The following is a 21,852-nucleotide window of genomic DNA, read 5'->3' on the forward strand; positions in this document are numbered from 1 at the left end:
CTCAAAACACACTTGTTTGAACCATTTTGTTGTTGAACAGAACTCATTTAAAATTTCCAGATTTGGCCCACGCAGAGACATTCCTTCCTTATTTCCACACTGCGATCCTCAGTCCCCTACTCGCTCTTATTAATAAAACATCAGGCTTTTACGATAGCCATCAATAAAAGTCTCACACGCAGGCAGAAGAGAAAATAAACTGAGGAGGAGACAAAAAGTAAAGGCATTAAAACAGTGATTGAGTGAGCTGGAAGCACCACAGGCTAAAACAGCAATTAGTACCGTGCTACTTTTAATGCAATACATTCTGACCACAGAGCACACACACACGGACGCATGCAAACACACAAGTCGTTATTAATTTCCTTTCAATTTGCACAGAAACAACTGAGGTGTAGCTAATTTGGAATGACTCCAACTGAGCGAGCGAGAGAGCGAGAGAGAGCGAGAGCGAGAGAGAGAGAGAGCGAGAGAGAGAAAGGATTCACAGTTTCACAGACAGCTGTGCTAACTGGGCCTGGCAATGAGCGACTGCCGGAGCCGCCTAGAGCCGTCTGGCTCTGGCACGTTACTAAAGCTTACCCTTACCATATGCTGGGCTAGCACTCAGACGTTCTTTATAACCAAGCAAAACGGGGCCTCTGAGAAGCATCATTCTAAAAAACAGGTCATAATCAGAGGACTAAATACTGTAATGAGTCAGAATATACTCTCAAACCTGTACAGCGACGTACATCCTAATGTCAAAAGGTCAATTGACTTTCATCTTACGGCCCATTGCTTCCTGACTCACAGGTCATTGGAGTCCATCAACGAGCACTACTTCCTGGGTCACTGAGGTACTTGTGCTTCCCATTGGGTTCATATTGGGCATGCTTAGTATAGTGAACGTGAGAAAGGGTCTGCATTGTTCCCCTCGGTCACGTTAGGGCCGTTATCATCCCTACTACTCTTGCTTGCATTGTGTGGCCCTGCTCCATTTATTTAGATTCAGTTGCTAACAATGAAAACATTGCCTCGGACCCCTCCCCGCTCCTACCGGGCACAAACATTACATTAGGAAAGCAATAATAATAATGACAGAGGCATATAAATAGTAAGGGGAAGTAACTGAGTGGCTATGAGGGGAAATAAGAGGAAACAGACAAAAATATGAATGATACAGTTGAACAATTGATTTCACTGAACTAACTGGCAGAGCGACAGCAGTCACAATGTTACCTCAGAGTTTTCAGAGAGTGGATCATAAAGGTTGTGTGTGTGTGTGTGTGTGGTCGGTATATGTTTGCATCAGTAAACGTGTCTGTACAGTATGTAGATGTTCTGAACGTGTCCGTGTGTTTGTGTGTATAGTGAGAGGCAAATGTAAGTGTGTATGTATAATCACAATTACAATTTGTGTAATGCAATCAGCACACTCCACTCTAAGGTTCTTTTTTTTTTACATTTATTTATTTAACCTTTATTTAACCAGGCAAGTCAGTTAAGAACAAATTCTTATTTACAATGACGGCCTAGGAACAGTGGGTTAACTGCCTTGTTCAGGGGCAGAACGACAGATTATTACCTTGTCAGCTCGGGAAATCGATCTAGCAACCTTTCGGTTACTGGCCCAACGCTCTAACCACTAGGCTACCTGCTGTCTATAAGGACACAGCAGAGCAGCAGTACAGATTGCCTCATGGCCCTGCCTTTGCCTGCTACCGTGCAAGTAGTGTGATTGACAGTTGAGAGCTGACGTGGTTATAATGAAAGTGAATTAGGCGTGTTGTGGTTGACTAGCCGTACTGCAGTACACTACAGTGGTGCTCTTTGGAGCAATGCTTTAATCAACCCATGCATGTCCACACACAGACACAGACACACACACAGACACACACACACACACACAGACACACACACACACACACACACGAGTTCTGAGAAATGGTTGGGTGTTAACTCAAAGTCATTAGATTACATGCCCACTGCAATACACCCCGAGCCTGTCAAACTCTTACCTGCATCAAGAGAGCCAAGTTCCGTCAACCCTGTAACAATTTTACATTCAATGTCTTAACAGTGTTAACATCTCTCTCGGTGTAATAACACACGTACAATGTGTACCACACACTCTCTGTGTGGTATTGGAGTTCTGTGTACCACACACTCTCTGTGTGGTATTGGCGTTCTGTGTACCACACACGCTCTGTGTGGTATTGGCGTTCTGTGTACCACACACGCTCTGTGTGGTATTGGCGTTCTGTGTGCCACACACGCTCTGTGTAGTATTGGCGTTCTGTGTACCACACACTCTCTGTGTGGTATTGGCGTTCTGTGTGCCACACACGCTCTGTGTAGTATTGGCGTTCTGTGTACCACACACTCTCTGTGTAGTTTTGGCGTACTGTGTGCCACACACTCTCTGTGTAGTTTTGGCGTACTGTGTACCACACACTCTCTGTGTAGTATTGGGGTACTGTGTCTTACCTGCGAGAGCATCCTGAGCCTCGAAGAAGGTGCTGAGGCCTCCCTTCACATAGGCCAGACTGCCCTCGTTCTTTTTAGTGGCCTGCTTCTTCAGGTTACTGGCTGCCATACGCAACTGGTCGAAACTGAGAGGGGGGAGAGAGAGGCGGGGGGGTCCCCATCAGTCAGAGGAGTTGTGTGCGCGTATTCTTTTGTGTGTGTAACAGAGTGCATGTGTGCCGTGCCTGAGTGAGTGTGAGCTTGCGTGTCCGCAGGAGGGTGTGTGTGTGTGTCCCCTGGGAGTGAATGGAGGTTTCCTCTGGAGGAAGAAACACATGCCCTGTCAACCAAAAACAACCCAACCCAATGGACCCTGAAGTTCTGCAGTAGCTAGTCAGGACTCGGCAGGATCCAACCGTTAGACTGGGGTTAGTTGGAGGGGAACCATGACAGATAACGGAAAGGAAACCAGGAGAGACTAATAATAACCTGACAGAGGCTGACAAACACTGTCCTAATATGACAAAGACCAGGGGTTAGAGGTCAACAAGAGAAAGGACACTTCCTTCACATGTCCAACGTTTTCTTGTTGGGTCAAAGATCAAGAAGAAATGAGGTAGATTGTATTTCTTTACAGACTAAATCTGTCTCTGGGTTAGTGGATAGATTGGAAGGGCTGAGAACCATGTAAAAGATAACAAAAGGTTTTCTTGTCTCAAGTCACAGCAATAGTTTCAATAGTTGAACTATGCTGCTGACAAAGAAAATATCTAGGATTCATGTGTATGTTTGTGACTAGTAGTTTGGTTGTTTGGGCTGACGTTCATAAAGAAGTTACAGTGCCTTCAGAAAGTATTCACACCCCTGGACCTTTTTCAAACTTTGTTGTGTTACAGGCTGAATTTAAAATGAATTACATTTACATTTTGTGTCCCTGGTGTACACAGAATACCCCACAATGTCAAAGTGGAATTTCGATTTTAGAAATCTTTACAAATAATAAAACATTTAAAGCTGAAATGTCTTGAGTCAATAAGTATTCAACTTCTTTGTTATGGCAAGCCTAAATATATTCAGGAGTAAAGATTTGCTTAACAAGTCACATAATAAGTTGCATGGACCTAATGTGCAATATTAGTGGTTAACAACATTTTTGAATGATTACACCATCTCTGTACCCCACACATACAATTATCTGTAAGGACCCTCAGTCGAGTAGTGAATTTCAACCACAAATTCAACCACAAAGATAAGGGAGGTTTTCCAATGCCTCGCAAAGAAGGGCACCTATTGGTTGATGGGTAAAAATGTAAAAAAGCAGACACTGAATATCCCTTTGAGCATGGTGAAGTTATTAATTACGCTTTGGTTGGTGTATCAATACACTCAGTCGTCCTTCCTAACTCAGTTGCCAGAGAGGAATAAAACCGTTCCGAGCAATGGTGATTTTAAAACCGTTCCAGAGTTTAATGGCTGTGATAGGAGAAAACTGAGGCTGAATCAAAAACATTGTAGCTACTCCACAATACTAACCTAAATGACAAAGATAGAAGTCTGTACAGAATAAAAATATTCCAAAACCATGCAATAAGGCACTAAAGTAATACTGCAAAAAAATGTGGCAAAGAAATTAACTTCCTGTCCTGAATACAAAGCATTATGTTTGGGGCAAATACAACACAACACATCACTGACTACCACTCTTCGTGTTATGGATATGCTCGTCATCGGCAAAGGATTAGAGAGGTTTTTTTAAGGACAAAAAGAAACAGAACAGAATTAAGCACAGGCAAAATCCTAGAGGAAAACCTGGTTCAGTCTGCTTTCCAACAGACCCTGGGAGACAAATTCACCTTTCAGCAGGACAATAACCTAAAACTCACAGCCAAATATTTCACTGGAGATGCTAACCAAGACGACATTGAATGTTCCGGAGTGGCCTAGTTGCAGTTTTGACTTAAATCAGCTTGGAAATCTATGGCAAGACTTGAAAATGGCTGTCTAGCAATGATCAACAACCAATTTCACAGAGATCGAAGAGTTTAAAAAAATAATAAATGGGCAAATATTTTACAATCCAGGTGTGCAAAGCTCTTAGAGACTTACCCAAAGGTGATTATTGACTCAGGGTGTTGAATACTTACTGTATCTAATCAAGATATTAGTGTTTTATTTGTCATGAATCTTATTTTTTTTTTAAATCCACTTTGACATGAGTATTTAGTGTAGATCGATAAAAAAAAGACAATTCAATCCACTTTTATCCCAATTTGTAACACAACAAAAATGTGGAAAAAGTCAAGGGGTGTGAATACTTTCCGAAGGCACTGTAGTTGTGAAGGAGTGCTGTCTGATTGGCCGGTACAGGAGAAAGATGGTTGTGATTGTCTGTGTCTCTTAGACCCAGAGGCCGACTAAAAAAAAGTAGGTTGGTCTGACCTACCTGGTGACAGAGTGGTTCTCGATAAGGTACCAAGTAGCTGAGAAGTTCTCGCTGGTGAACTCGCCACTCACACCTGGAAACAATGCCTCCAGATCTTTCAGAGGGACCTTACCCCTGGGGGAGAAAACACACACATACAAGAGATTACTAAGGAAACCCTATTAAAATGTATGTTTTATGTCTCCTATGTATGATCATGCTGTGGTCCCTGTATGGCTCAGTTGGTAGAGCATGGTGCTTGCAATGCCAGGATTGTGGGGTTTGAATCCCAGGGCCACCAATATGTAAAATGGATGCATGCATGACTGTAAGTCACTTTCAGTTAAGTGTGTGCTAAAAGGCATATATTATTATGCTGCAAAACCCATTTCCGTCTTTGACAATAAGGTTGGAGCATGAACAATCTACCCCAACACTGAATTAAAGGGAATGCTTACAACTGTAAATAGTTACTCAAATAAGAAAGAACATTTACCAGTTACATTATACAAAATAACAAGAACTTCATTCTATAATGTAATAAGGTGAAAGGTAAGTTGGCGTGTTGGTATAAAGTCCTCCAGCGGGGTCAGCGTGAGGCCGTGCCCAAAGAGGAAGGCCTGGGCATGGGAAGAGCAGTGTGTGACGCCTGGGCGCCCCTGGAGGACCCAGAAGTTGTTAGGAAGGTTTGATCTGTGGTAATGACCCGTGGGCTACACAAACTAAACTCTAAAAAGGAAACCCACCACCCACCCAGCCTCTACTGTACTGGAACACACTGAGCCCTGAGGGGATAAATACACACACATGCACACAGACACAACACAAGCACACACACACACACACACACACACAGAGCAGAATTATCTCAGTGCCGATCGGTAAAGATGGGTTGTCATGGGAAAGAAGTGGGAGAAAGAGAGGGAGGGTGAAACTGTAAGTTTGATCACCATGAAAGGTTAACGTCAACCTCTCAAACCCCTTTCGTCTCAAAGTGCTCGTGCTGCTTCTTGTAACGGTGTGGCTCAGTTGGTAAGAGTGTTTCGCTAGCAATGTACAGGTTGCGGACTGAATTCCTAGACCATGTACACACATAATAAAAATGTACTCACCGCACTGTTAGTTGCATTACAAAGCGTCTGATTCGTGGCATATTACATGTATACAGTTGAAGTTGGAAGTTTACATACACTTAGGTTGGAGTCATTAAAACTCGTTTTTCAACCACTCCACAAATTTCTTGTTAACAAACTATAGTTTTGGCAAGTCGGTTAGGACATCTCCTTTATGCATGACACAAGGAATTTTTCAAACAATTGTTTACAGACTGTATCACAATTCCAGTGGGTCAGAAGTTTTCATATGCTAAGTTGACTGTGCCTTTAAACAGCTTGGAAAATTCCAGAAAATTATGTCATGGCTTTAGAAGCTTCTGATAGGCTAATTGACATCATTTGAGTAAATTGGAGATGTACCTGTAGATGTATTTCAAGGCCGACCTTCAAACTCAGTGCCTCTTTGCTTGACATCATGGGAAAATCAAAAGAAATCAGCCAAAATCACCTGAAGGTACCACGTTCAACTGTACAAACAATAGTACGCAAGTATAAACACCATGGGACCACGCAGCCATCATAACGCTCAGGAAGGAGGCGCGTTCTGTCTCCTAGAGATGAACGTACTGTGGTATGAAATGTGCAAATCAATCCCAGAACAACAGCAAAGGACCTTGTGAAGATGCTGGAGGAAACAGGTACAAAAGTATCTATATCCACAGTAAAACGAGTCCTATATTGACATAACCTGAAAGGCCGCTCAGCAAGGAAGAAGCCACTGCTCCAAAACCGCCATAAAACAGCCAGACTACGGTTTGCAACTGCACATGGGGACAAAGACCGTACTTTTTGGAGAAATGTCCTCTGGTCTGATGAAACAAAAATAGAACTGTTTGGCCATAATGACCATCGTTATGTTTGGAGGAAAAAGGGTGAGGCTTGCAAGCCGAAGAACACCATCCCAACCGTGAAGCACGGGGGTGGCAGCATCATGTTGTGGGAGTGCTTTGCTGCAGGAGGGACTGGTGCACTTCACAAAATAGATGGCATAATGAGGGAGGAAAATTATGTGGATATATTGAAGCAACATCTCAAGACATCAGTCAGGAAGTTAAAGCTTAGTTGCAAATGAGTCTTTCAAATGGACAATGACCCCAAGCATTCTTCCAAAGTTGTGGCAAAATGGCTTAAGGACAACAAAGTCAATGTATTGGAGTGGCCATCACAAAGCCATCCTCAATCCTAAAGAACATTTGTGGGCAGAAGTGAAAAAGTGTGTGCGAGCAAGGAGGCCTACAAACCTGACTCAGTTACACCAGCTCTGGCAGGAGGAATGGGCCAAAATTCACCCAACTTATTGTGGGAAGCTTGTGGAAGGCTACCTCAAACGTTTGACCCAAGTTAAACAATTTAAAAGGCAATGCTACCAAATACTAATTGAGTGTATGTACATTTCTGACCCACTGGGAATGTGATGAAAGAAATAAAATCTGAAATAAATCATTCCCTCTACTATTATTCTGACATTTCACATTCTTAAAATAAAGTGGTGATCCTAACTGACCTAAGACAGGGAATTTTTACTAGGATTAAATGTCAGGAATTGTGAAAAACTGAGTTTAAATGTATTTGGCTAAGGTGTATGTAAACTTCCGACTTCAACTGTACATATGTATCTCGAAAGAGAGCGAGAGAGAAACAGAGAGAGAGATTGAGAGAGAGTAAAAGAGAACTCTCTCAGTCTGTTCAGTTATTCCCTCACCTCCAAACCTGGCAAAGTATCAAAGCCTGCTTTAACATGTATCGGTTCTGCTGCTCTGCTCTACACAGACGGACAGGAAGCACATACGTATACGCTGAGAGAAACCCTGCTCAAGTTCAGTAGGCTAACTCAAAATAAGCAGTTACAGTCCTGACTCCGGAAATGATCACTCGGGCATCGCGGCTTGGACGGGGCTTGTTACTCTGTAAGCATGCGGACCAAAATAAAAAAGAACACGTTGATGATGACATCACCAGGAAGTGTTTTGCAGACCAAAAAGAGGATTTTTTAAATTAAATATATATTTTTTTAATACTTTTTCAAACAATATAATCATATAGACAAAAGAAAAAAAGACAGACCCAAAAATCAACGATATCAAAGCTGCCCAGACACACGTTCCTACTGCATCTATTTCCAGTGATTGTAAGACTCTATGCCATATGGCCTCAAATTGAGCTATTCTGATTTTCCTCTGTCACCCACACCTTTTCAATATTGAAATAATAATGCATTTTATTCTTCCACTGTCTTAACGATGGAGGATAATTTGATTTCCAGTTATTAAGTAAACATTTCTCAAAATGATTGACAAGAAAAGTATGGTCCAACCCATTTGGTATCTCAACGCACCCTCATATGCCGTCTTGAAGAATGCAGATAGACAGACTAAAAGTTCATTTACATTGTAAAAAGTCCACCCATAATATTTTGACTTTATAGCACTCCCAGGAGGCATGAATTACACGAATTACATGACTCCGCAGTTGTACTGTAAAATTTGTGAATTTTGTTTCTTGTATAATAAATATACATTTGTTTATAATGGAATAAGCGTACATTTTAGTTAACTGTAATTTCCTTAGTTATGTTCCAGCACACCCTCCATCATGTTCCAGCACACCCTCCATCATGTTCCAGCACACCCTCCATCATGTTCCAGCACACCCTCCATCATGTTCCAGCACACCCTCCATCATGTTCCAGCACACCCTCCATCATGTTCCAGCACACCCTCCATCATGTTCCAGCACACCCTCCATCATGTTCCAGCACACCCTCCATCATGTGCCAATATCAGTTCCTTTTAAGTCTTGGTTCCAATAGTTCATATTTTTTTCTTAGAGATTGTCAGTTGAATAGGCTCTCTGCAAGGTTTTGTATATCTTACTTATCATAGTTATATCCTTTTCTGACTCAAATAGGATTCCCTCAACATTGCTCTGATGTCTAAGACTTAAAATCAACATTTTGTGATATAAAACTTTTAATTTGCATGCATTTGAAAACGTCTACATAAGTCAGTCCAAAATGGCTTTTTTATTTTGTAATGGAAATAATGGTATTTCCTATTACCAAGCCATTTACAGTTTCTATGCCTTGAGTTTTACATGTGGGCCAATTTATCGGTGGAATCTGAAAAGCTTTCCAAGGATTGTTCCATAGGGGGTTGTTTTTAATGTGTGATATTGATTCTTGTAGAATGCGTTTAATTTTCTTCCATATTGTTATAGTGTTCTTAACTATGAAGTTGTTCATGTTCTTATCTTTATCCTTTGAAAATAGACACATGAAAAGATTCTGGGGAAGGGCATGCACATCTTCAATATGCACCCACTGTTCCACTTTAGTGCATTTAACAATATTAGAATTTTTTATTTAACTAGGCAAAACAGTTAAGAACAAATTCTTATTTACAATGATGGCCTAGGAACAGTGGGTTAGCTGCCTTGTTCAGGGGCAGAACGACAGATTTTTACCTTGTCAGCTCGGAGATTCGATCTAGCAACCTTTCCGTTACTGGCCCAACACTCTAACCACTAGGCTACCTGCCGTCCCAAATATGTCGCAAGTAAAACCTTGGGTGGCGAGTTGATACAATTCCAGGTGTGGAAGTTTTAAACCACCCTCAGACTTAGGGAGATGAACACTTTAACTTGCATATACACCACCGTTCAAAAGTTTGGGGTCACTTAGAAATGTCCTTGTTTTTGAAAGAAAAACACATTTTATGTCCATTAAAATAACAAAAAATTGATCAGAAATACAGTGTAGACATTGCTAATGTTGTAAATGACTATTGTAGCTGTAAACGGACAATTTTTTTATGGAATATCTACATAGGCGTACAGAGGCCCATTATCAGCAACCATCCCTCCTGTGTACCAATGGCACGTTGTGTTAGCTAATCCAAGTTTATAATTTTAAAAGGCTAATTGACCATTAGAAAACCATTTTGCAAAAACTGTTGTCCTGATTAAAGAAGCAATAAAACTGGCCTTCTTTAGACTAGTTGAGTATCTGGAGCATCAGCATTTGTGGGTTCGATTACAGGCTCAAAATGGCCAGAAACAAATAACTTTCTTCTGAAACTCGTCAGTCTATTGTTGTTCTGAGAAACGAAGGCCATTCCATGCATGAAATTGTCAAGAAACTGAAGATCTCATACAACGCTGGGTCCTATTCCCTTCACAGAACAAACTGGCTCTAACCAGAATAGAAAGAGGAGTGGGAGGCCCCGGTGCACAACTGAGCAAGAGGACAAGTACATTAGAGTGTCTAGTTTGAGAAACAGACGTCTCACAAGTCCTCAACTGGCAGCTTCATTAAATAGTACCCGCAAAATACCAGTTTCAACGTCAACAGTGAAGAGGCGACTCCGGGATGCTGGCCTTCTAGGCAGAGTTCCTCTGTCCAGTGTTCTTTTGCCCATCTTAATATTTTTATTGGCCAGTCTGAGATATGGCTTTTTCTTTGCAACTTTGCATAGAAGGCAAGCATTTTCGGAGTCGCCTCTTCACCAAAAATGTGAGATTTTTGGTTTCAACCGCCGAGTCTTGTGAGACGCAAAGTAGGTGAACAGATGATCTCTGCATGTATGGTTCCCACCGTGAAGCATGGAGGAGGTGGTGTGATGGTGTGGGGGTGCTTCACTGGTGACACTGTCAGTGATTCATTTAGAATTCAAGGCACTCTTAACCAGCATGGCTACCACAGAATTTTGCAGCGATACACCATCCCATCTGGTCTGTGCTTAGTGAGACTATCATTTGTTTTTCAACAGGACAATGACCCAACACACCTCCAGGCTGTGTAAGGGCTATTTGACCAAGAAGGAGAGTGATGGAGTGCTGCATCAGATGACCTGGCCTCCACAATCACCCAACCTCAACTCAATTGAGATGGTTTGGGATGAGTTGGTCAGCAGAGTGAAGGGAAAGAAGCCAACAAGTGCTCAGCATATGTGGGAACTCCTTCAAGACTGTTGGAAAAGCATTCCAGGTAAAGCTGGTTGAGAGAATGCCAAGAGTGTGCAAAGCTGTCATCAAGGCAAACGGTAGCTACTTTGACGAATCTCAAATATAAAATATATGTTGATTTGTTTAACAGTTTTTTGGTTACTACATGATTCCATGTGTGTTATTTCATAGTTTTTAATGTATTCACTGTTATTCTACAATGTAGAAAATAGTAAAAAAAAAAAAAAAAAAAACCTTGAATGAGTAGGTGTCCAAATGTTTTACTGGTACTGTACATGACTAACATTGAAAAGTCAATGCCCCCCTTGTTAAAAATATTTTCAGAATACTCTAAAATCTCAAGATATAAAAATAAAGTGGAAAAAACAGAAATAATGGCCAAAATAAAAAAATAACTCATGCTCTACAGCAATTATTTAAGTGTACCACGACAAGATGAATTCCTGTTTGACCTCTCTGTTAGTATAACCAACCAGTGACATCACCACCAGACAAACCTGTTTAAATTGGTTCAAGACATCATAATTATAATCATGATGGGTTTAAACGTATTTAATTACTATAACTAAAAAGGTTGTCCGACTTCGTCCGCTTCAATTCTCCTGGTCAGCTATTTCTAGTTTGAACAGCTAGCCATCGTCTCTATAGTAAACAAAATTGGCTACATTCATTAATGTGATGTGTTTGTGTATTGTACACTATGTATGTGTATGTGTGCGTGTGACCAGTTTCGAGTGTGTTTACTGTACTATGTGGTTATAACATGAAGAGAAGACCGTACGGTTTCTTAGTTAGAGCTAACTGACTGTGATGTAAGGGTTGTAGTAGCCTACCAGTAGGCCCAGGAAAGTGACCCTGGACATGGAGGGTTTGCAGCCCAGTTAGGGGCTCTCCTCCCTGTCCACGAGCGATCACTTGCCCCCTGGATCCCCTGGCCCCTCTAAACAAAACAAACATCAGAGGGCCTAGAGCACAGATATACCAGAACTAAACTATACAAACTAAACATTACATTACAGACTGTGCATTTCCTGCCAGTCGTGTGGGAGGCAGAAGCCACACCATACGACCTGCCTGCTATGGCCATGTGTGGTGGCTTGCAATCTTTCTATTCCACTTTTTCCCTCTCTTCTTTCTCCTTCCTTTCAGGCCATGTGTAGTGGTTGCAATCTTTCTTTTCAACTCATTCATCTCTTCTGTCTTTCTTTCCCTCTCTTTTAAACACAATTATGGTGTTTCCAGTGCCTTTGTGCAGCGGTTAAAGCCAGTTGTAGCCATTGCTGTGTTGGCATAACATTTCAAACATCTCCACATGGGGATTGTTTGTTTGTTAGACTCAATGACTTAAGCCTGTGTGTGTGTATGTATGTGTGTGTGTGTCCCTACTTGTCAAAGTCGATGCCTAACGGATTGCTGGGTCGTAGGGAGAGGGGGGAGATGCCTTTGTAGCGGTCGGTTCTCATGTCGTAATAGTTCATCTCATCCACCCACACAGCAGACTGGTCCAGGATACCTACAGCACAGACACACAGGAAACACATCATCGCTGAGAGGACAGCCCAGATCACACACACTCAATTATAGTACCTGACAGAGCTACTATACAGTTTGTAAAGCAACACAGGACAATAAGAGTATGGGTTTGTGGTGTGTTTCCATACTCTATTTCCTAGTTGCCCGAGCTTGGAAAAACTGAGGAAGATGGTCTGTTCTTGTGCAACGGAGTAGACAAAGAGAGATGTGTTTGTGGATTTATATTAGAACTGCCGTGTTCGCCGAGGGCAGAAGGAGTATCTTACCGATCTTCTCAGCCTTGAGCAGTTTGAAGGAGACGGTGGAGGTGCCGTGGCCTCCTGACTTGGTGGTGACGATGATCTCTCCCTTATCGTCTTTGGCTGGGCCCACACGACACACTATCTTACTGGCTGACATCCACTCAGCCGTCAGCAAGCAGTTGTGACCACATATGGACAGACCTGAGAGAGAGACAGAAAGAAAGAGAGAGAAGTGAGGCTAATCAAATATATAGGCGAGCTAACAGCAACAGGACAAACAACCAAGTTATAACATAAGAGACACACTGAGAGAAAAGGCATGACACATTGACACAAACAGCAGTTTAATAAACCTGTCATTAGGGGTCAAAGTTCAGGCCATGTCCAGTCAGTCCTGTTGGTGGCCCTGACATGAGTCTCTCACAGCTTCCTCATTCTGTCCACACAGAGTGTGCCACTTCAATGCTAAGCGGCTCAATAAATATCTATTTACTGTACTTTTACACTCTCTGACCCTTCTCCTTGTCATTGTGAACACTGGAATAAAGAGAGAGCGAGAGACAGAGAGCAAAACCCCGTCCTCTGATTTATCTGACTAGATGGAACTCGACAGTGTCAGACATGTGTAATCAAACATCATAAAAGCATGTGAGAGATACAAAAATAACCCTTGAAACAAACTGTGAATAATAATATGGCCATTAAATTAAAGCACATTTCCTGCCTCTGTACTGGTCATATGCACAAAACACTATTTTTTTTTGCTATTTAATATATATATACAGTTAAAGGCTAATTCTAGGCTCTGGGGACATTAGTGGTCAGAAATAGATCCAAATGATTGGCCAGGCCTCCGCCTGCCAAGTCCACAGCAGTATGTGTGAGGCCATGTCTTTCATTCGCGGGCGTCTTGATTTTAATTCTTGAAAATAACACACTGAAATTCTAGGCGTATTCTAATTGGTGACATTTTGACAATATAAAAAAAGTTGGACATTTATATTAAAATAAATGTATATTAAAATACATTATGTTCATAAAATGCAGCAACAAGAAATGGGGATAGTGGAGTGTTTTGATTCACTAGCGCTACTCTTTTGCAAAGTAAAAAAATTGTGGCCACAAATGTTTAGCTTTTTAAAAAATGTGTTGTGTTTTTAAAGTTCTGTTAAAAAAAAAAAAAAATTCCTTGAAACAAATGTATTAAATTTTAAAACATCTTACTCTTTTTGGCAATTCAATTCAGATTACATTTAAACAAAACATGACATGCAGTATTTTGATAAAATGATTAACATAAGTATTTTAACCAACAATCTGTTCGACTTAAAAACATATTAAACAAAATCATGTTCACTTATGTTCCTATATTTTTTAGAACATTTGAAAGGCCCCCCATGTTGGTGGTGTATAGTTTCTTTTTCTAGCATTTTTTCTTGCAATTCAAATATGTTCTCAATGGAGCTAAGATACATTTTTACGATTTAAGGCTAATTTACTGCAATTCTACACATTTTACCATAGAGCTGAGACAACATTTTGCAGTTTTAAGGCAAATTTTATGAAATTCTATGCATTTTGCCATGGCTAAATCTGTGTTCTTACTCTCAAACATAACAAAATCAATACTGCTAAATTCCTTGCTTTGGAATTTTCAATACTCCCTTGCTTTTAATTTTGGTGATTGTTAGTTCTCAAAGATTATAAACAAATATATAGGTCTATTATCTTTCCTACATACTTTATATCTGTTTTAGTTGTTTAAGTTTTTCCATACCGAAAATGTATTTAAAACAATATTATTCTATTTTTACATGCTTAGGCGGCCTGCCCAAGGATTACAATGGCAGAAAAATTCAATTCAATATGATTCAGATATCTAATAATTTTCTTTAGCATGTAAAAATCACATTTTAAATGTACACATTTAGTTAAAATGTTCTAAAATGTTATAGTATTTATTTTTTCACTTAACCAACATTGATTAAAACTCATTATCTTGGGTGTTTTAAATTCATTCAGTTAAACGAAACAAAAAGGTCATTTAAATCTAATCTAGATTCATAAAAATGTGTTTTCCACCTCATAAAGTCATGAAAAGCATTCATTTGATAAACAGCAACAAACAGTCCTTGTAATGTAAGCAGAGCCTGACCACCGCTGACTGGTCCAGTGAGTTCTGTGGTAGACTGTAGGCTAGTAAGGCTCTAGCCAGGCTCTGGGTAAATGAGTTACTCAGTCCAACCGCGGACGGGTCATCACGGCATGAACTCTACTGCACACAGACCTACTTACACATTCTCTATCATACACTCTGTCTAACACACACAAACAAATATCGTCGGTGCCAGTGAAAACATTCACATAAACAAAACAGAATAATTGTATGCATCAAAAACAACCGCACCAATGAATTCACACACTGGCTAATTTTGAGATTACCATTACATAAAAGTGGGAGACAAAACATTCCAGGAAGTGATTTGACTGTTGGAAGTCAAATCTAAATAACAGTGTGCGTGTGTGTGTGTTAGTGCTGTGATGGTCATGGAATTTCAGGTGTTGTGGTTGGCGTGTCATATGTGCACAGTTATCAGCACAACATTAGCAGATATGGGCCTAACTGTCTTGCTCTTGAATAATTAATTAATTGTCAGACACACAGACACCCAACCTTCTTTTTTTGAGAGAGACATTTATTTAACATAAATCAATAAAAACCTGCATTGTATTATAGAAAGTCTACAGAAACTTTGTCTACTAAAGTGCCATAGGCTAGCGCTTCTACGATAAATTACCACTAACAACAAATATTAACAGTATATCTATAGGGCCATAATAAAACAAAAATAATTAAATAAATATAGAATAAAATGTTTTGCTATTTTATAGCAAACGGCGACAGCTTGTAAAATGCAAACTATGCATATTGACTTTGTCCGGCTTGAGGCACAAGCGGACAGGGTTAACAATATATCCCCACAGTGCTGAACATTCACTCTGATGCGGTGCTCCTGGCGCAAATACACATGCATCTGCGCGCCAGCTTCGACATCAATGGATAGCGAGTCTGGTTGTCTCACCACCAGGTCAGGAGATTATCTGTTGGGTCAGGCTGTTCCTGCAGGTAGTTAGTAGGTGCGGTGTCTGCACGGACTCTGAGGGGTACAGGGGCAGTGTTTTGGACCCTTCGCTTCTGGAGGAGATCCCCTAAATTCCTTTTCTTGGCAGACGGTGGCGCACTCGCACCATCATTCGAGTCATCATCTTCCTCAGTTGCAATAGCAGCAGTAGCACCACCACCACCCCCGGCTCCGTCGCCCCCTCCTTCCACAATCTCTTTGAAGAGTGCATCTCTCATCTCGTTCAAATCATCCCCTTTGTATCTTGGGTCGAGGAGGGAAGACGAGGATAAAAGCCATTTTATTTCCGGTAGGCTGTACTTGTCCTCGAGGACATCTTCTGGACATCTTCCTTTTGAGGCTTTGTGTTAGGCCGGTGTCGTTGGAGAGGCCGGCTTGAGCAGACCTCCCCTCAGTAACTGGAACACAGGCTCCGCTGACGAGACGGGATGTAACTCTCAACCGAGAGAACATCAGTGAAGTCAGCGACAGGTTTCAGTGCTGCTTGGACAGATGGCAAGATGTCTTTATCCTGCCATTTTAGGATGAGGTGATTATGTTTACGATCCAAGACCAGGACTCGTTCAACGGCTGGTGCATGCTCCAAAACCCGCTCTACCATTTTTGGTTTGGTTCCCCACCTAGTTAAACAATGCCTTGGAAGAAAACGTTTGATTGGCAGAATTAAACAAATAAACAGGCTAATTTCGTTATTAAAAAACAATGGGCCTACGGTAATGCAACATTGAATGATTCAGCCAATTGTATTTTCACAATGAAATTAGCTTATGTTTGGAGAATTATTTTTTTTTATTCAATGCATCTGAATAACATAATTCTACGTGAACAATAATTTAACATAGCATAGCTCAGGGATGGGCAACTTTGCTGGGGTGGGGGACACAAAATCTGAACTCATCATGAGGGGCCACAGATGCTCGTGCGTCTGCGTACTCACATGGCAAACCCCCCCATCACATTGTGAGCAAAACATTTTAGCAGCCCCCTTCTTGACAGCGCAGACATTTAAAAAAAAAATGTAGCAGTTTAAAGCAGGTTTGCTGCAATTCTACACATTTTGCCATGTGGCAGAGAGAAGAGTTTGCAATTTTATAACTCATTTCATGCAATTCTACTCATTTTGCCATTGGACGGAGAGTAAAATTTGCTGGTTGCAGATTTTAATATAAGCGTGAGACTGACTACCATTCAAATTATAGACTGATCATTTCTTTGTCAGTGGGCAAACGTACAAAATCAGCAGGGGATCAAATACTTTTTTCCCCTCACTGTACTTTGGCTGCCTTTCCTTCCAGTTCTCTGCTGCCAATGACTGGAACGAATTGCAAAAATCGCTGAAGTTGGAGACTCATATCTCTATCACTAACTTTAAATATCAGCTATTTGAGAAGCAAACTGATCACTGCAGCTGTACACAGCCCATCTGTAAATAGCCCATCCAATCTACCTACCTCATCCCCATATTGTTTTTATTTACTTTTCTGCTCTTTTGCACGCCAGTATTTCCACTTGCACATCATCATCTGCACATCTATCACTCGTGTTAATTTGCTAAATTGTAATTACTTCGCTACTATGGCATATTTATTGCCTTACCTCCTCACGCCATTTGAACACACTGTATATAGATATTATTTTTTCTATTGCGTTATTGACTGTACGTTTGTTTATTCCATGTGTAACTCTGTGATGTTGTTTGTGTCGCACTGCTTTGCTTTATCTTGGCCAGGTCGCAGTTGTAAATGAAAACTTGTCCTCAACTAGCTTACCTGGTTAAATAAAGGTGAAAAAATAATAAATAAACACATACATATACACATATATACACACACATATACACACACACACACACACACATACATACACACACACACTTGAAGTCAGAAGTTTACATACACTTAGGTTGGAGTCATTAAAACTCGTTTTTCAACCACTCCACAAATTTCTTGTTAACAAACTATATTTTTGGCAAGTCGGTTAGGACATCTACTTTGTGCGTGACACAAGTAATTTTTCCAACAATTGTTTAGACAGATTATTTCACTTATACATTTACATTTACATTTAAGTCATTTAGCAGACGCTCTTATCCAGAGCGACTTACAAATTGGATATAATTCACTGTATCACAATTCCAGGGGTCAGAAGTTTTCATATGCTAAGCTGAATGTGCCTTTAAACAGCTTGGAAAATTCCAGAAAATTATGTCATCACTTTAGAAGCTTCTGATAGGCTAATTGACATATTTTGAGTAAATTGGAGGTGTACCTGTGGATGTATTTCAAGGCCTACCTTCAAACTCAGTGCCTCTTTGCTTGCCATCATGGGAAAATCAAAAGAAACCAGCCAAGACTTCAGAACAAAAATTGTAGACCTCCACAAGTCTGGCTCATCCTTGGGAGCAATTTACAAATGCCTGAAGGTACCACGTTCATCTGTACAAACAATAGTACGCAAGTATAAACACCATGGGACCACACAGCCATCATACCGCTCAGAAAGGAGACACGTTCCTTCTCCTAGAGATGAACGTACTTTTGTGCAAAAAGTGCTAATCAATCCCAGAACAACAGCAAAGGACCTTGTGAAGATGCTGGAGGAAACGGGTACAAAAGTATCTATATCCACAGTAAAACAAGTCCTATATCGAAATAACCCGAAAAGGCCGCTCAGCAAGGAAGAAGCCACTGCTCCAAAACCACCATTAAAAAAAACAGACTATGGTTTGCAACTGCACATGTGGGAAAAGATCGTACTTTTTGGAGAAATGTCCTCTGGTCTGATGAAGCAAAAAAATAGAACTGTTTAGCCATAATGACCATTGTTATGTTTGGAGGAAAAATGGGGAAGCTTGCAAGCCGAAGAACACCATCCCAACCGTGAAGCACAAGGGTGGCAGCATCATGTTGTGGGGGTGCTTTGCTGCAGGAGGGACTGGTGCACTTCACAAAATAGATGGCTTCATGAGGAAAGAAAATTATGTGGATATATTGAAGCAACATCTCAAGACATCAGTCAGGAAGTTAAAGATTGGTTGCAAATGGGTCTTCCAAATGGACAATGACCCCAAGCATTCTTCCAAAGTTGTGGCAAAATGGCTTAAGGACAACAAAGTCAAGGTATTGGAGTGGCCATCACAAAGCCCTGACCTCAATCCTATAGAAAATTTGTGGGCAGAAATGAAAAAGTGTGTGCGAGCAAGGAGGCCTACAAAACCTGACTCAGTTACACCAGATCTGTCAGGAGGAATGGGCCAAAATTCACCCAACTTATTGTGGGAAGCTTGTGGAAGGCTACCTGAAACGCTTGACCCAAGTTAAACAATTTAAAGGCAATGCTACCAAATACTAATTGAGTGCATGTAAACTTCTGATCCACTGGGAATGTGATGAAAGAATTAAAATCTGAAATAAATAATTCTCTCTACTATTATTCTGACATTTCACATTCTTAAAATAAAGTGGTGATCCTCTCTGACCCAAGACAGGGAATTTTTACTAGGATTAAATGATAGGAATTGTGAAAAACTGAGTTTAAATGTATTTGGCTAAGGTGTATGTAAACTTCAGAGTTCAACTGTGTGTGTGTGTGTGTGTGTGTGTGTGTGTGTGTGTGTGTGTGTGTGTGTGTGTGTGTGTGTGTGTGTGTGTGTGTGTGTGTGTGTGTGTGTATATATATATATATATATATTGTGTGTGTGTTCCTTGGGCCTTCAAAAGTAGGACCCGCCAGTTGCCCATCCCTGGCATAGCTTATTCTTTAAACATCGAATAGGCTAATTTCTCACCAGAATGAGGCTGTGATTTGGGAGGTTCAGCTCCGTCTCAGCCTTCAGTAGGGCCCTCTTTTTGCAGATCTGCAAGAAAAGTACCCACCAGGGTTCTACATAGGCCTAGAGCCCGGCCTGTGCGTGCGCTTTTGCTGTTCACGCCGTTGGTGACGATGAGATGGAAATTGTGACCAAAGCAATTTAGCCAAGGCCAGTTTAGTTGCCTCACTGCAGCCACAATGTTGTCCCCGTTGTCTGTGGCGATACAAGACAGTTTATTTTCATCAAGGGCCCAGTCTAGCCATCCTGAACACAGGGCTTTGGCCAGGTTGTCGGCTGTGTGGGATTCCGGCATGTAGGTTGTTTCTTATCAGCGGGATTTCGGTGTCCAGTTTCACTGTCAGGCACATTTAAAGACTCATATTTAAATTTGACCAATGTTCCCTCTAAGCTGTGCGCAGTAGCCCGAGACTGCCACGCAGCATACCTGTTAGTGAACACTATCAACGTTACCCTTTACTGTGGCAATTGTGATGGAATCAACGCAATATTAGCCACTTTCAAGGCAACATACTGAAACAAAACAAACTATGCAAGAGATTTTGTTGTAGGCAGAACGCATCGGAGTAGGATTCTATTGCACAAGACTCAACCCGTACTCTACACAGACCAGTGTGGCATAACCAATCAGAGCTGCAGTAGGCTTATATTCAAATAGATCATTGCCATATATGGATCTGTGCCATTTACTTTGAACTGGACTGTGTTTACAGCTGTGGTCGTGAGCAGATGCGCTTGTTTTGAGATCAAAGCAAGCGCTGCATGTAGCCACGTGTGCACATTTTGTTCATCTCCTTTGCTAGTTAGTGAGTTATTAGCCCAGTTATAGATCATTTGTAGTCAGCAATAGGGGACTGACTGCTTCCTACAAGAGCACAAAACATGTACATTTCCTTGAAATTGCTTTGAAAAGCAAGTCAGGTAAAGAGCTTTTTTTTTGTCTTAAAGGGGCAGTGTTGTATTTTGAGACATTTATTGGCGTCTGCAAACAGGTTAGTCCAAGTCATCTGGTTCTCCATCGTCGTTAAGTTTGAAACCAAAATGTACCCAAATATGGGATGTTACTTTTTGTGTTTGCTACGAGAGCCAAAACATTTTCATCTCACTCCTCCGATCTACTGTAGCAATATTAAGGCCAGAAGTGAAGTGCAGTGGACACACAAACCCTATAGACTATAGGTACTAACTATAGTTACCCCTGGTCTCACTTCTCACCCCACCCCCTCCCTTCTTCAATGAACTGAATAGACCGTCAAAGATTTTCTCCTATCCGCACCCAACCCCTGCGCATATAGCGGATTTGCTGATTGTGGCGCATCAAAAGATAGTTGGAAAGAGGAGGAAACATATACAGCTTGATAGACACACTAAGTGTCTGTGCAAGTTTGTGCTTTCATGTATACGTGTGTGTCGTACCAACGAGGTCAGCGGGACCCGTGCCCAGGTTCTCTCCTCGGATGGTGACCTTGGTCCATGAGGTGCCCTCATTGGGCGAGATGCCCGTGACCAGGGGGGGCTGGCGGACACGAGACATGGTAGGTCACGCTGATCGTCACGCGTGTGCAGGAACACAGGAAGAAATCAGTCAGCAACCTGTGAACATGCCAAGGAGAGGACACACAATAATGGTTATTAACACGGAGACGAGGAGAGAGAGACAGTTGTAATGTACAGTTACAATGCATTATTACTTTTTAGAAACATATATGTCTTTATAAGTGTATTATAAGACATTTAATACATCTAAAAAAGGTTTCTAAGAGTTTAAGTAGGAAGGCTACAACTTCTACACACACAGGAGGACATGAAGGTGCTGGTAGGAGCTCCGAGTCTGAGACCAGACAGAGAGAGAGAGAAAAAGGGGGAGGAAAGGAAGAATGTAAACCTCGGAGAGAAGGATAAATAAACGTGCTCCCCCTCATCGATTCCACATAACCTACTCAATGTGTGTATGAGACTGTATAGCTAGGCATAGCCTAATACCTAGAGGATACCTAATACCTAGTGCATGTAATGACGAGGGAGAACACAGACAGTAAAACGCCAATCACCTGTGTAGTTGATATGCCAACGTGGAAGAGAAATGACACAGAGCAGATAAAATTCTGAAAGAAATGTGCAACTATTATCCTCAGCCTATCAAAAGGAGGAAAACAGG

At 41.2% G+C, this 21,852-nt stretch overlaps 1 protein-coding gene across 6 annotated transcripts in view; it reads right to left on the minus strand.

Annotated features, from left to right (window-relative positions):
* Nucleotides 1-21,852, minus strand: part of LOC115192287 (exocyst complex component 2) — a 97,531-nt gene that overhangs the window by 46,610 nt on the left and 29,069 nt on the right. For 4 of the 6 annotated variants that reach the window (XM_029750609.1, XM_029750607.1, XM_029750608.1 and 1 more), the window contains exons 2-7: nucleotides 21,111-21,287; nucleotides 12,747-12,923; nucleotides 12,334-12,460; nucleotides 4,892-5,005; nucleotides 2,470-2,594; nucleotides 2,001-2,030 (exon numbers count right to left, since the gene is read on the minus strand). In XM_029750609.1, the coding sequence (XP_029606469.1) occupies nucleotides 2,001-2,030; nucleotides 2,470-2,594; nucleotides 4,892-5,005; nucleotides 12,334-12,460; nucleotides 12,747-12,923; nucleotides 21,111-21,228 (691 nt within the window). In that variant the 5' untranslated portion in view covers nucleotides 21,229-21,287. The remainder of the gene's footprint in view (nucleotides 1-2,000; nucleotides 2,031-2,469; nucleotides 2,595-4,891; nucleotides 5,006-12,333; nucleotides 12,461-12,746; nucleotides 12,924-21,110; nucleotides 21,288-21,852) is intronic. The other 2 variants (XM_029750610.1, XM_029750606.1) reach the window with 1 other exon arrangement.

This window comes from Salmo trutta, chromosome 4 (genome assembly GCF_901001165.1).
Source record: "Salmo trutta chromosome 4, fSalTru1.1, whole genome shotgun sequence".
NCBI classification, from domain to species: Eukaryota; Metazoa; Chordata; class Actinopteri; order Salmoniformes; family Salmonidae; genus Salmo; species Salmo trutta.